Source organism: Medicago sativa, chromosome 4 (assembly GCF_051527215.1).
Source record: "Medicago sativa cultivar Bolivia chromosome 4, Bolivia_mono, whole genome shotgun sequence".
Lineage (NCBI taxonomy): Eukaryota > Viridiplantae > Streptophyta > Magnoliopsida > Fabales > Fabaceae > Medicago > Medicago sativa.
This window is the reverse complement of record NC_140752.1, coordinates 7,050,890-7,067,608: the sequence shown is the minus strand read 5'-3', so window position 1 is coordinate 7,067,608 and position 16,719 is coordinate 7,050,890. Positions and strand designations below refer to the sequence as shown.

Genomic DNA, 16,719 nt, shown 5'->3' with positions numbered 1-16,719 from the left:
GTTAGCGCAATAAAAAGAGCAGAAGATGGGCACGTGAGTGCCCGTCTTTTCGCTAGTAGAATATAAAGATTTGATGTAACCTTTGTACTCCAATTTTTTTCTTAATTTAAACTCATTTCCAATTTTACCCTTTTTGACCAATAAAATAATTGAATGTAATTATGAATTTAAATTTGGAACAGATCAAATTTTATCCTATTCTAATTTAATTTTTAAATAAAATAAAATAAAATCCTTAAATCAATTTCAATATACGTAAATACTATAGGCAAATTACAATTATAGTCAAACCTTTTTGATTTGTTTTTTTTTTTGATAATTTTTTATTTGATTTATACATTGATATATTATATATTCATTAATAATATGTAACCAAAAAAAATATATTCATTAATATGATTTGATTTGCCATCTCATGTCATTGTGATAGGCAAATTTATAGGAATCTGTTTTAGTTTAGGATCTAAAATTTGATCACCATCATAAATATCACTTAAATCTGTTTTCTATTTTTTTGTTACAAAATCTGTTTTCTATATTTTTTGAATCGCATATCTATTTTGTATTTATACACATATTTTAGCGTATCACAAGACTCATCCCCAAACCATCTTTCTTGGCTGCTCTTCATCGGATAAAGTAAAAACAATGGCATCAGAAGAATTGTTTTTACCAGATGATTGTTTGGAACAAGTGTTTAAAATATTCCTCGACGACGGAGGCGACAGCCGCTACTTGGAATCGCTCTCCCTCTTCTCCAAACAGTTCCTCTCCATCACAAACCGTTTCCGATTCTCTCTCGGTATCTCGAAGCCAACCCTCCCTTTTCCTCTCTACCCTACTCCACAGGTTCCCCAACCTCACCTCCATTGACCTCACACACTTTTCTGGTGATATGGATGCACTTCTCTGCCAAATCTCTCGTTTCCCATTGAAACTTACATCGCTTAATCTCTCCAACCAACCCGCCATTCCCACCAAAGGGTTGCAAGCTTTCTCTCAAAAGATTACAACTTTGACCTCTCTCACATGTTCCAACATTGCTCATCTCCATACCGATGATTTCTTCCTCATTGCTGATTGTTTCCCTTTGCTTGAAGAACTTGACCTCAGTAACCCCACATATATGAAATATGCTAGTAACTACCTTAAGGGAGTCGAGGCTCTTTCATCAACACTTTTAAATCTTCGCAAGATTAATCTCTCTTTTCATTGCCACATAAACAACCTATCGCTTTTTCGCTTGTTCAGGAACTGTAAACTTCTTGAAGAGGTCATCATATCTAAGACTTATTCCATAACCTACACAGACATTGCTTTTGCTATTTGCGAGAGACCAACATTGAGGTATTTATCCCTTTCTACAACTCCCACAATGGAATACGCTGAAACATACCTTACTTCACATTTCATTAACTCGTTGGTGAGTTTGAAAGGTTTGACTTGTCTAGATTTGTCGTTTTTGAATATCTCGGATGGGCTGCTGTACTCTATTGCGATGAAACGTCTGCCTTTGAAGAAGCTTGTGCTCGGACATTGCACCGGCTATAGTGAAAATGGAATCTTATACTTGTTATCCAGGTGTCGATGTATAGAGCATTTGGATATTCAAAAGGGTGAGTGTTTGAATAATTATGCTGTAAACGACTTTTCTTTGTTTCTTGGTAAGTTGGTGTCGATAAACGTTAGTCATGGTAGGAATCTCAGTGAATTAAGCTTATTGTCACTTGTTGGGAGGTGTCCTTTGCTCAATGAGATCTATATGGAAAACACAAGTATTGGAGAAATGGGTTTAGGTTTAGAGAACTATCGTCCTTTATTGGATTTTGTTGTAAACCCTCAAATGAAAATGAAGCGTCTCCATTTGGCCAACAATTCATCGTTGAATGATGAAACCATCAAATTGTTTGCTTCAATCTGCCCAAATTTACAGCTACTTGATCTTGGTGATTGTCGTTGCATATCTAAAGGTATCGTTGAAGTTTTAAGATGTTCTAAAATTACACATTTGAACTTAACTTGTTGTCCAAGAGTGAACCTAGATAGGATGAGCTTCGAAGTTCCTAAATTGGAGGTGTTGAACTTGTCGAAGACAAGAATCAATGATAAAACACTGTACATGATCTCAAAGAGCTGCTCTGGGCTACTGCAATTGGATTTAGAAAAATGTTATAAGGTCACAGAGAAAGGAGTGAAACAAGTAGTAGAAAAATGCACACGCCTGAAAGAGATAAGTTTGCGACATTGTGTCAACGTGGCTGTTGATGTTGATTTATGGATGGTGATGGTATTGTCAAGGACATCATTGAGAAAGATCAAGACTCCCCCTTGTTTTTTTCCTAGTGATAGCCAGTGGAAACCCTTATTGAATAATGGGTGCTTTCTTTGTTAGTCTTTTGAAAGTACTAAAGCAATTATATGTAGTTTTATCTTTATTATTACAAGTTTGCAATCTTTATATTTCTCTAATATTATTTTTCATTTGTATGACAAATTATAAATTATGAGGTTAATTATTAGGTATTGTTTCAGTAAAAATCCCATCTGGTGCTACTTTCCTTCAGGTTTTGAGGTTAATTATTAGGTACTGTATAGTACCCCAAGTTACACGGTTTAAATATGAGGATGTTGCGCTGGATGAGTGGTAAGACTAGACGAGATAAGATTAGGAATGACACCATTAGAGAGAGAGAGTAGGGGTAGCACCTATAGTAGAAAAGTTGGTAGAAAACAAGCTTAGATGGTTTGTGCATGTAGAGAGAAGACCTGTAGACACCGTCGTAAGAAGAGTAGATCAGATGGAGGAGAGTCAACTCAAAAGAGGCAAAGGAAGACCTAGGAAAACTATGAAACCATTAGGGAAGATTTAGAGGTCAATAAGTTGGATTCAAATATGGTTTACGATAGAACACTATGACATAATTTGATCCATATAACCAACCTCACTTAGTGGGATAAAGCTTGGTTGTTGTTGCTGTATTCTATCTTCCAGTAACATGAACCTTGTTTGTAGATAGCTTTCTTGTGTTAAAAGAAGTTGCAAGCTGTGTGTTTATCTTTGTCTATGGTTGTTTATGCATTGCTGTGTATTCCAAAGCATGGAAGTGTATTTATTAGGTATTCTGTATTACAGTAGTAGGACCAATGCTATATGTATTGAATTTAAATTAAATGTGCCAGCTTGTAGAATTTTGTTCCATGCCTGGATTAAAAACTGAAGCTCAATCTTACAATTTTGCATTGAGTAGTAAACTTACATGCTAATAGGATAACATCATATAGAAGTTGTTATATCGTATTAGTAATGAGAATATAGTATAGGTATAGTCAGAAATATATATGATGGTTTTTATGCTATTAGTACTAGTAGGGTAGGAGAAGCTCTTCAGAACATGTCTCCTTTTGGCTTACTGACAGACTTCCAAACACCACTTTTCAAAATCACTAACTACAACACGATTGTGCTGCAAAGGTCAGCTTGTGCTGCAGACAACCACTAAATTGGCCATAATACAACCTTCACATACCATATCAAATAGGCCAAAATCACTACAACACGATTCTTGATCCAAAAATTTCTTAACATGTGCCATTATAAAACATGTTGGCATGATGAAACTTCATGTCAAACATGCAAAAGACAATAAATAACAGTTAAACACATTCTTTTAGTCTTTATCATTTATTTGATATTTTGATAGTTAAGACAAATAATTCAGGAATCGATTTGATAGAGAATGACATAATTCAGGGATTAGTTTGACAATGTAACAATTTGTAACGACTTTCATTTAAAAAAAAGCATTAAAAAAAAATTTCGATCAATTTCCTCCCTTAATTTGTGGCATTTGAGTTGACAATCCACGTCAGCGCTTAACATCACCCGTCATCACCGTTAATGGTGAGATTTGACCGAGGGACAAAACTGAACGACATTTATATAATTCAAGGACGTTTTAGCTATTATGAATAATTTGAGGACGAAATTGAGCAGTGCGTACAAATTGAAAGACGAAAAATCCTATTCACTCCTGTTCAATCCTCATAATTTTTTTGCTCTCTTTATAACTTGCATTCAACTAATTTAAATTTTAAATCAAATCAATTGTAATACTTAAATCAATCATGGTCTGATCATGGCTAAGGATTTGGGTTATGTGGATCTAGCTTACTATTCTAATTCTCTTGTTTGCATTAATTTGATGGGTAATGTTAACCGGTGCCCCCGGGTACTGGTTAAGAAAGCAAATATAGTAAGTATTGCATTGGAACATGTGTTGTCAACTCCTCAAAAGCATAAAAAGTTTAATTTTCATTTTAAAATTTCCATTTTTAGGTTCCATAACCAGTGCCCCAGGGGAACCAGTTAACATGACCCTAATTTGATTAATGACACCATTGAGAGGTATCATGTCTATGCGGTCCTTATTCAATACATAAAGATTTGCTCCTTGAAAGTAATATTACGGTTTCTAACACGCTTTGAGAGGGGGAATCGATGTGCAGATTTTATAGCGAAACTTGGAGCTCCTCCTGATGGTGGCCTCCTTCTGGTCTCATCACCCTTCTCAGAAGCGATGCCGCCGACACTTTCTTCCTTCGGGAGTAGTTAACTTGTTTTCCTTGTTTTTTTTTCTTTCCGATTATCTTTGTAACAAAAAAATCTTACAAATCAAATCTACATAAACAATTTTTATCTAGCTTTTCTCGTGGTAAGGTTGATAATACTTTGTAATAGATATGCTTTGATTTACCATGTTAGTAGGCAAAATTTATAGGAATCAGTTTTAGTTTATAAGAATCTACAAATCGGATCTTCATCAAAATATATTTTAGAAGCTAGTTCTTTTTTTCTTTTGACCAATTAGGAGCTAGTTCTTAGAACATTCTAGCTGTGTTTTCTTTTCTCTCTATATATACACGCATATATTTTAGGTTATTGGCATTACCGTCGAGTTTCATATTCTTGACCTATGAATCGGCTGCAGAAACAAACAATGGCAACAGGAGAGGAAGTGTATTTACCAGATGAGTGTTAGGAAAGTATATTCAAAATATTTCTCAGTCACGGCGGCGACCACAGTTATTTACAACCTCTTTCCGTGCTCTCCAAGCAGTTTCTCTCGGTAACCGACTCTTTTCAACCCTCTCTCACAGTCTCTAATCAAACCCTCCCTTTCCTTCCTCGTCTCCTTCAAAGGTTCACCAACCTCACCACCATCAACCTCACGCGCTTCACCGGTGATAGGGATGCGCTACTCACCCAAATCTCTTGTTTCGCCTTACCCGTCAGATCACTTAATCTCTCTAACCACCCTACCATTCCCGCAAATGGGTTGGGAGCTTTCTCCCAAACGATTACAACTTTGACCTCTCTAGTTTGTTCGAACATTGTTTCTATCCGTAAATCGGACCTTTTCCTCATTGGTAATTGTTTTCCTTTACTTGAAGAACTTGACCTTAGTTTACCTAAATATATTGATTTCTATGATGATTTTGAGATAAATGCTCTTTCATTAGCACTTCCTAAGCTCCACAAGGTTAATCTCTCTGGTAGTTATTATATTAATGACTCCTCACTTTATCATCTTTGCAAAAACTGTGAGATTCTTGAAGAGGTTGTTGCATTTAACTGCAAATACTTAACTCATATCGGCATTGCTTATGCTATACGTGAGAGACCAAATTTGAAATCTTTATCTATTAATTTACCCGAGGAAGTCATTAGTATGGAACTGATTGATTCTCTACGGAGTTTGAAGGGTTTGAGTAGTCTTGATTTGTCGTTTTCGTCGTGTATCTCAGATCAATTGCTCTCATCTCTTGCAGACGAAGGTCTTCCTTTGAAGAGGCTTGTGCTCAGACGTTGTAGCAACAATGGTTATCAATGTAGTTTTCCAGAAATCAATTACTTGTTATCTCGGTCACATTCCATAAAACATTTCGATCTTCAAAATACTAAGTTTCTGAGTGATTATCGTGTTGACAAGTTGTCTGCGCATCTTCGTGATTTGGTATCTATAAACCTTAATCATTGTAGGAATCTCACAGAATCAACCATTTTAAAACTTGTTGCCAAATGTCCTTTTCTAGAGGAGATAAGAATGGAATACACATGTATTGGTAAACTGGGTGCAAAGGAAGACAAGTATAGGTCTTTGATGGATAAAGTTGCAAGGCATTCAATGAAGTCTCTCCATTTGTCTACCAATCCATTTTTGAATGATGAAACCATCAAAGTGTTTGCTTCAATCTTCCCAAATTTACAGCTACTTGACATCAGTTCTTGCTCGTGCATATCCGAAGGTATTGTTGAAGTTTTAAGGAGATGTCTTAAAATTATGCATTTGAACATGGCATCTTGTCCAAGTGTAAACCTACTTGGGATGAACTTCCAAGTTCCTAAATTAGAGGTGTTGAACCTGTCGATGACAAAAATTAATGATGAAACACTCTATGTGATCTCAAAGAGTTGTTGTGGGCTGCTGCAGCTGGATTTGGAAGGATGTAATCGTATCACGGAGAAAGGAGTAGGGCAAGTTATAAAATACTGCACACGACTGAAAGAGATAAATTTGCGCCATTGTCGTAAAGTTGCTGCTGATGTGTATTTGTGGACAGTAATGGTATTTTCAAGGCCATCATTGAGAAAGATTATGGCTCCCTCCCATTTTCATCCTAGTAACAGGAAGTGGAAACCTATATTGGATCATGGATGCTTTCTTTGCTAGTTTTCTGAAAATGCTAAAACAATTATTTGTAATTTTATCTTGCCCACTGCATTTTTCCTTTTTAGAACAATAATCACACATTCTGGTTTTGGTGTTTATTATTGATTAGAAGAAGAAGAAACTCAATGTGACATATAATATCTATTCTTTATTAAGTGTTATATCTTTCAGTATTAAAAACCTTGTGTTTGTAGCTATGAAGCACGAACACTCCTAGGATCAGGTGTGTCCCGGTGTCAGACACGTGTCATATCCGACGCCGACACGACACTGACGCATATAATTACATTGAATTATGTGATTTTCTCAAATTATTAGCGCTGTCGGCGTGTCAGTGTCTGTGTCATCTGGTGTCCGTGTTCATATCCGTGCTTCATAGGTTTGTAGATAGATTTCTTGTGGTAAAAGAAGTTGCAAGTTGTATGTTTATCTTTGTCTATGGTTGTTTATGCATAACAGTAACATTATATCACTTCATGTTAACTTTATTTATGATTTCCCGTTACGTACCATTGTTTTCCCAAATCAGTTATATGTCACTGATTGATTTTCCAAAATGTATACATACAAGCATGAACTTAGCAATTTTGTGTAAGGATTATTGGATGTGGACCTTGTTAAAAGAAATATTCTGATGATGCCAATTTAATGAAAATTTACCATATAGAAAGATTTTGTGTCATTGGACTGCAAATCATAACTAAGATTTCTAGACTGGTGCATCAAGTCCAAAATGCATTACTACTTTAGAATTTCCCTTTGATTCATAGATATTAGGAAACTGAAGCTTAATTAGTTAATAGGAGACTTGTAGTTTGGAAGCTCCACCTTCACCATTAGTAGAACTTATGTTATCCTTTATATCTAGTAAAACTTAAGTAAGTTGTGTTAAGTTTTATTTTTTTGTCAGTTAGTTTTGTTTAGCTGGTCTTCTGTTTTCTTGTCTTTTTTCTGTCAATGAAAAATTAATTGAAAGTAAATATATCCAGTAATGATTTTTTTCGGCTTTATTGAAACTTTTGACACCCAACTTTTTCAGTTGTGCGATTTTGGTCCGCTTAATTTTATATGTGATGTGGGTCTATTCATCTAGAGTTCAGTTATGTGATGTGGGTCTTGGTTGTGTATCAAAGTGTTTGAAGTTTGAAACTTTGCACCTTGTGAAGACACCATGTTCAGATTTACAAGAGCTTGTGTTGATTTCTATATATACCTTGTATTGATCGCTATATATCCTACCTCGTTGAGTTTGGTACCAAGCTCTTCCAAATCATGTGTGTGTAGATAGCTTTCTTGTGGTAAAAGTTGCAAGTTGTGCGTTTATCTTTGCTAACATTTGGATATTGCTTCTTGGATGAACTTTTATGCCTAGAATATTTTACAAGCATATTTCCCACATGAGTCCGGTTTGATAATCAAGGTTATAAGATTCATAAGTACATAAGAACCAAAGCTACATCTGCATCATGAAACATGAATTCCTTTTAGGGAAGAGGGGGTGGTTGTGAATGCATCATGTAATTAACTAAAAGTAAATCGAGGGTAAGAAGTTGGAAAAAACGCTATGATTGTCAAAACTAGACAAGTATTAAACCAGTTTTTAAGGTAAGACTGATGAATTTTCTTATATATCACAAGCAAGGAGAAATGTAATGGTTTCAAGCCTTTGTTGAATTTCGCTTTGATTTCTGACTTCTTTCTTTTCTATTGTCTGATTCATAGAATACTGATTTAGTTTTATGTTCATTTTCTTAAAAGGAAAAACAGGGTTTATTCTTCATTATACACGTGATTTTCTTATATTTTGGCGTGTTTGGAATCATTCATTTGAGAAGCTGTCTAAAACCCTTACAATAGGTAGTGCCCAGAAATATGGTATGAAAGGATAAGTTCTTAATCCATATCACTTCTGTTCCTGCAGGTCATGATTAGAAAATCACAATTCAGTATAGTTTACAAAGGTAATAGAAAATAACATGTGTACTATGAATAATTATCAAAATTGTGAGTTCCCTTTAAATCTTTTCAACCTTGTGCATTTAAGATATATTTCTTGTCGAAAAAAAATTTCTAAGCTGTGTTTTTATCTTTGTCTATGCTTGTTTATGTACTGCTACTATTCCAAAGCATGGAAATGTAAAAAGAACATTTTGTTAGCATTAGATTTGATGTTCTTCTTTTGCAGTTTCTCAATATAGCTGCCAACAATGAAACTTTTATGTAAGATTGTAACTGTGAAAGACTGCATTCCCTTCTAATATGATATGCATTTATCCTAGTAACTAAGAAAAGCATCATGCCAATTTAATGTGTCCCTTGTTAAACGATCTTTTGTAAATTCCACCATGAAGCACACACCATTGTTTTTCCAAATCAGTCTTACATGTTTCATTCATCTTGATTTTCAAAAATGTGTACAAACATGAAGTTGACTTTGGCAGATTAGCAGGAAATATAAAGCTGCAAAGGATTATAAGATTTAGTGATTGACATGTAATAATAGATGTAGAGGTGTGAAATTTCATTAGCATAATTGAGTGAGCTTCTGTACAAGATATAAAGGTCTGCATGATAGAGTTTATGAGGACTGAACGGGGAAGATTGGTGGAAACTTTGAATGAAGGTGGACATGATGAGATACCTCTTAAAGTTAAACTAAATTGTGCTGCTACAATTATTGGAAAGATAGAGTTAGGTTTTGCATTGCTAACACTGCTTAGTTCTTAAGGTAGGTTTTTGTTGGCGAAAATATCTTACAATAGCTAAATGGTCTCAATTTCTTTGCTACTGTTTATACTAAGGGTGGCAGTTACCTTAAACCTTGCATTTAGAATGAATAAATTAATAAATGATAAGGCACTAGTTAAGCACTTACAGAAGAAGTACGAATAGTTTGGTTTAGTAATTTCACTATTTTGAAATAAGCTCAAGTGTGGTGAAATTCCAATCAGTTATCACTTATTTGTTGGTAATCCTTAAGATAAAGTTTTGCAAGAGTTACCAAAGAAAGCATCATGCCAATTTAAGTTATGCCTCTTTCATCAAAATTCGCAAGTCAGATACTGCATAAATCATATGAACTTAAATCTTGCAGTAACCAAAAAACGACACAAAAAAACCATTCATAGTAGATATGAAAATAGAAACATTCAACCACTCCTTATGCACTCCAAACAATCCATAGGATTAGAAATTCAGCGACAAAGCTCAATGACATGAAACTTGGACATAACCTAACCTGCAAAATATGACCATTGTGTATAATGTGATTGTGTTTGGTTTGCACAACCAAGAAATTATTCCGAGAATCTAAAAGAAGATAAAATAATACGAGATTGTATCAAGAGTTATATACAAAAAACGATAAGAATATCATCCTCTATGTCAAGGGAATTAGAAGATCAGATTAAAAAAAGAATCGATTTTATTCAAGTCATAATCTATATGGGACTTCAAAAGTTATTAATACAGGTAAGCCTCGGAGAATCGAAGAATTAACAACTAATGTGCAAAAAAAACTTAGTTGTGTGAGCCGAAAAATTAACATTGCAATTACAAGAATTCGAAATGATTATACAAACCCTTCTTGCAGAAATTATAGCCAGACAATTAAAAATAGAATTTCGTTTGCAAAAGCAATCAAGAAAGCTATTGAATTAGCTAAACTGGCAGATATAAAAAGGAGTTCAAGTACAAATTGCGGGACGTATCAACGGAAAAGAAATTGAACTTGTCGAATGGATTAGAGAAGGTAGAGTTCCTCTTTAGACCATTCGAGGTAAAATTGATTGTTCCTATACAATTTTGGAGTTTTTTTTACCTATTATACCCTTATTTTAATCTACAACTAGTTTAGAGACTCGACGTTGCCCGAGTTAGATATTAAATAAGTTTTATAAGTTTGTGTACACGAATACACGTGTCAGTATATTAGATTGAATTTATTTAAATTTAAAATTATAATAATATCATAAAAATAAATATAAATGATGAGATGAATGTCCAATGCAAGAATTAAACGTGTAACAAAATCAATAATGAATTAGTCCAAGTGGTAAGAGTTTTGGGTCCCTTTAAACATGTGGTCATGAGTTTGTTTCGTGGCCCATGCGTATGAGAGAGAAAAATCGATTAAAAGGGAAGAAAGTGGTTGAAATATATATATTTTTCGTGGTCATGAGTTTGTAACGCTTCCTTTCCAATTTACTTGTTACTGTCACTTTTCCATTTTTGCCCTCCATTTCTTCATTTCACATTGTACACTCTCTCCTCCCCTGTTGTTAAAAACAGTTTCCTCCTTTCTTAGTTTCTTTCATTGATTTCTTCATTAAAAACCAGAGAGATGGTTCAAGATATCTAGATTAATAAAATTAGCAGGTTTTGAATCCTTGGTCAGTTGCGGCCTTCAATGTCGCCGCCATATCCTCGGGTCACTTTACCCACTCCGATTCCGGAACCACCTATTTATGACATTTTCTCTGCATAACTCCCAAGGACGTGTCTTCTAACCGGAGAAAACAAGCCATTGATTTTGTTCTGTTCTGGTCTGGTCTACGAACTCGGTTCTAAATTTTGTACAAAATCGATTATCTTGAAGATGTTAACAGTGAGTGTGAAAGCTTTTGTGCTTCTATTTCTCAAAAACAGATTGAAAACAAGACGTTTCATGTTTATGGTCTATTTTAAATAGTAGCTTTGCAATGGAATCTACTTCAGAGGAGTCTTAAGGAGAACGAGGATTGGGAACCATCATTTTGGATGACAAATTGAATTTGAATTTAATTGTAGTAAGAATGACGAATTGAAGTTGTAGAAGTAATGAGTGCTTTGAAATTGTAAGAATGATGAATGATAATGAGGATTAGGAATTTGTTGAGAATTGAATGATTCATTGCTTTCTGATTGCAAAAACTCCCCAATAAAAGGAGGAGGGTGTACAATGTAAAATGAGGGGGGAAACAGAAAAGTGATTTGTACCCACTATTGCCGGTAAAATTGTAAGGACCATGAGTGGACCCTTAAAAAAGAGGTCCATATTAGGGGCTCCCATATATATATATATATATATATATATATATATATATATATATATATATATATATATATATATATATATATATATATATATATATATATATATATATATATATATATCAAAGTAATAACATATAATAACATACATCACATCATGAATAAAACACATAAAAAGTGTGAGAATAATATAATTGATTAGATTCCATGGAAAAAATATAAGCGGTTAGATATTTATAGAGAAATTACAGGTGGTTGTTCCATAGAAATATAAGAATTTAACGAAATAAATGATGTTAAAATAAAATTAGAAAATAAAAAAAACAAATAAAATATTAGGACGATAAAATCAAAGTAGATGTGGATTATTTGTTGAGAACTTGAGGTGTCTATGCTAGATAGAGAAATGAGTTTAGTAAACAAAAATATAAAAGTTAATATGAAAGTAAACGTGCACATGAACAACTGTCAAAAACTCATAGGAAGGTATTTCTATTGCATCAAATAGACCCAGTGTGAGATAATAGTATATGAAACAAAGAAGGTTTGAGTTTCGGTTTCTGCTCAAAATATGTGATTTTGGTGATTAACAAAATCTCAATTATTTATAGTTAAAAAAAACAAACCGAAGCCTTTTTCTCCTCAATGAAAAAACTAATTGAATAATATGGTGCTAAAAGATTATATAATAACTAATTGAAACTTCTTTTCCTTAAAAAAAGAAGAAGAAAAAAGGAAGATTTAATGGATAATATTGAAAGTATTATATATAGTTTGTTGAGATATTTTGGCTACATAAAATATTAGAAATTAAATATAAAATTAAATAAAATATTTAGTGGATAAGATCAAAAGTTTGTTGAGATATTTATGTCAAATAAAATATAAAAAATAATAAAAATATTGAGAATAAACATGAAAGTGACACGTGGCATAAAAAACCTTACTTTATATATATACTATTGATATTGATTGATTGATATTGATAATTATTTAGAAATACAAACGTCTGTGATTAGTTTGTTATTTAGAAACGACTGTGTGTTCCTATACACTACTGGGTTCACGGTGTCCGCTATATTGGCACGCACCAATTATGAATGTCCGCTATACTTCGTTCACGCACAAAACAACATAAAAGATCAACATAAGCAAAAATACATATTGCTAAACTGCGGAACTGGTGAAATATAATAAAATAATAATAATAATAATAATAATAATAATAATAATAATAATAATAATAATAATAATAATAATAATACAAAATAAGAATGGATGCCACAAACTCAATTATGAATTATGAATAAGAATGGAGAGAAGAGCGGTATTGTTGACTCGGAAAAAGAAAAAAAACAATAGTATAGGTGTAGTTCAAGGACCTGAAACAGAAACAATAGTATATGTGTTAGTTCAAGGACCTGAAACTCGTAGGTGTTTGTAATGGATACCAGAAACAATAGTTCAAGGACCTGAAAAAAAAACAATCAGTAAACCCACTCGTAGTTGTTAGTTCCATCTTATATTATATATATAAAAATAAAAATCTAAGCATAAGTAGAAGAAACGATAGTATAGGTGTTTGTCAAACATGAAGAAAAAAAAGCTTAGATCAAAAGAAGGTTTGAGTTTCGGTTTCTGCTCAAAATATGTGATTTTGGTGATTAACAAAATCTCATTTATTTATAGTTAAAAAAAAAAACAAACTGAAGCCTTTTTTCCTCAATGAAAAAACTAATTGAATAATATGGTGCTAAAAGATTATATAATAACTAATTGAAACTTCTTTTCCTAAAAAAAAAGAAGAAAAAAGGAAGATTTAATGGATAATATTGAAAGTATTATATATAGTTTGTTGAGATATTTTGGCTACATAAAATATTAGAAATTAAATATAAAATTAAATAAAATATTTAGTGGATAAGATCAAAAGTTTGTTGAGATGTTTATGTCAAATAAAATATAAAAAATAATAAAAATATTAAGAATAAACGTGGAAGTGACACGTGTCATAAAAAACCTTACTTTATATATATATTATTGATTGATTGATAAATTCCTATTGTTTGCATACATTTTTATTTCTAAATTTTTTTTTTACTAACTTTTTCTTTCTAATAGATTTATGTGTTATTTTTCTCGTAACAAACAATTGTTAGTTACCATCTCTCTCCAACAAATAAGTCAAAACTAATCCTAATCCAAATTTGAATAACAAATATAGTCAAACCTTTTTGATTTGATTTTTTTTTTTGATAATTTTTTATTTGATTTATTCATTGATATATTCATTAATATGATTTGATTTGCCATCTCATGTCATTGTGATAGGCAAATTTATAGGAATCTGTTTTAGTTTATGATCTAAAATTTGATCATCATCATAAATATCACTTAAATCTGTTTCCTATTTTTTATTTTTTTTTTGTTACAGAATCTGTTTTCTATTGTTTTTTGAATCGAAAATCTGTTTTCATATTCACATATTTTAGCGTATCACAATACTCATCCCCAAACCATCTTTCTTGGCTGCTCTTCATCGGTTAAAGTAAAAACAATGGCATCAGAAGAATTGTTTTTACCAGACGATTGTTGGGAACAAGTGTTTAAAATATTTCTCAACGACGGAGGCGAAATCCGCTACTTGGAATCTCTCTCCCTCTTCTCCAAACAGTTCCTCTCCATCACAAACCGTTTCCGATTCTCTCTTAGTATCTGGAAGCCAACCCTCCCTTTCCTCTCTAGCCTACTACACAGGTTCCCCAACCTCACCTCCATTGACCTCACACACTTTTCTGGTGATATGGACGCACTTCTCTGCCAAATCTCTCGTTTCCCATTGAAACTTACGTCGCTTAATCTCTCCAACCAACCCGCCATTCCCACCAAAGGGTTGCAAGCTTTCTCTCAAAAGATTACAACTTTGACCTCTCTCACATGTTCCAACGTTGCTCATCTCCATACCAATGACTTCTTCCTCATTGCTGAATGTTTCCCTTTGCTTGAAGAACTCGACCTCAGTAACCCCACATATATCGAAGATGCTAGTAACTACCCTAATGGAGTCGAGACCCTTTCATCGACACTTTTAAATCTCCGCAAGATTAATCTCTCTTTTCATCGCCACATAAACAACCAATCGCTTTTTCGCTTGTTCAGGAACTGTAAACTTCTCGAAGAGGTCATCATATCTAAGTCTTATTCCATAACCTACGCAGGCATTGCTTTTGCTATTTGCGAGAGACCAACATTGAGGTATTTATCCTTTTCTATGACTCCCACAATGGAATCAATGAAATACGGTGAAACATACCTTACCTCAAATTTCATTGACTCGTTGGTGAGTTTGAAGGGTTTGACTTCTCTAGATTTGTCGTCTTTGAATATCTCGGATGAGCTGCTGTACTCTATTGCAATGAAAAGTCTTCCTTTGAAAAGGCTTGTGCTTGGACATTGCACCCGCTATAGTGAAGATGGAATCCTATGTTTGTTATCTAAGTGTCGATGTATACAACATTTGGATATTCAAAATGCTATGTTTTTGAATAATTACAATGTTGACGACTTTTCTTTGTTTCTTGGTAATTTGGTGTCGATAAACCTTAGTCATGGTAGGGATCTCAATGAATTAAGCTTGTTGTCACTACTTCGGAGGTGTCCTTTGCTCAATGTGATCTATATGGAAAACACAAGTATTGGAGAAATGGGTTTAGGTTTAGAGAACTATAGTCCTTTATTGGATTTTGTTGTAAACCCTCAGATGAAAATGAAGCGTCTCCATTTGGCCAACAATTCATCGTTGAATGATAAAACCATCAAATTGTTTACTTCAATCTGCCCAAATTTGCAGCTACTTGATCTTGGTGATTGTCGTTGCATATCTAAAGGTATCGTTGAAGTTTTAAGATGTTCTAAAATTACACAATTGAACTTAACTTCTTGTCCAAGAGTGAAACTAGATAGGATGAGCTTCAAAGTTCCTAAATTGGAGGTGTTGAACTTGTCGAAGACAAAAATAAATGATAAAACACTGTACATGATCTCAAAGAGTTGCTCTGGACTGCTGCAATTGGATTTAGAAAAATGTTATAAGATCACAGAGAAAGGAGTGAAGCAAGTAGTAGAAAAATGCACACGCCTGAAAGAGATAAGTTTGCGGCATTGTGTCAACGTAGCCGTTGATGTTGATTTATGGATGGCGATGACATTGTCAAGGCCATCGTTGAGAAAGATCAAGACTCCCCCTGGTTTTTATCCTAGTGATAGCCAGTGGAAACCCTTATTGAATCATGGGTGCTTTCTTTGTTAGTCTTTTGAAAGTAGTAAAGCAATTATATGTAATTTTATCTATATTATTACAAGTTTGCAATCTTTATATTTCTCTAATATTATTTTTCATTTGTATGACAAATTTTAAATTATGAGGTTAATTATTAGGTATTGTTTCAGTAAAAATCCCATCTGGTGCTACTTTCCTTCAGGTTTTGAGGTTAATTATTAGGTATTGTATAGTACCCCAAGTTACATGGTTTAAATATGAGGATGTTGCGCTGGATGAGTGGTAAGACTAGACGGGATAAGATTAGGAATGACACCATTAGAGAGAGAGTAGGGGTAGCACCTATAGTAGAAAAGTTGGTAGAAAACAAGCTTAGATGGTTTGTGCATGTAGAGAGAAGACCTGTAGACACCGTCGTAAGAAGAGTAGATCAGATGGAGGAGAGTCAACTCAAAAGTGGCAAAGGAAGACCTAGGAAAACTATGAAATCATTAGGGAAGATTTAGAGGTCAATAAGATGGATTCAAATATGGTTTACAATAGAACACTATGACATAATTTGATCCATATAACCAACCTCACTTAGTGGGATAAAGCTTGGTTGTTGTTGTTGTTGTATTCTATCTTCCAGTAGTAAGAACTTTGTTTTGTAGATAGCTTTCTTGTGGTAAAAGAAGT

General features: G+C 33.5%; 2 protein-coding genes and 1 pseudogene across 2 annotated transcripts; all 3 read left to right on the top strand.

Moving 5' to 3' along the window:
• The first annotated feature begins 648 nt into the window (after window positions 1-648).
• On the top strand, window positions 649-2,392 carry LOC146925888 (F-box/LRR-repeat protein 16-like; annotated as a pseudogene).
• Window positions 2,393-4,136: 1,744 nt separating this feature from the next.
• On the top strand, window positions 4,137-6,911 carry LOC146925887 (BTB/POZ domain-containing protein FBL11-like). The gene is made up of 2 exons (XM_085703604.1): window positions 4,137-4,229; window positions 5,040-6,911. The coding sequence occupies exons 1-2, from the start codon at window positions 4,137-4,139 to the stop codon at window positions 6,729-6,731; spliced, it is 1,785 nt and encodes a 594-aa protein (XP_085559730.1). The 3' UTR covers window positions 6,732-6,911.
• Window positions 6,912-14,319: 7,408 nt separating this feature from the next.
• LOC146925886 (uncharacterized) lies at window positions 14,320-16,071 on the top strand. The gene has a single exon (XM_085703555.1). It carries the CDS (start codon window positions 14,320-14,322, stop codon window positions 16,069-16,071), a length of 1,752 nt encoding a protein of 583 aa, XP_085559681.1.
• The last annotated feature ends 648 nt before the right edge of the window (window positions 16,072-16,719 follow it).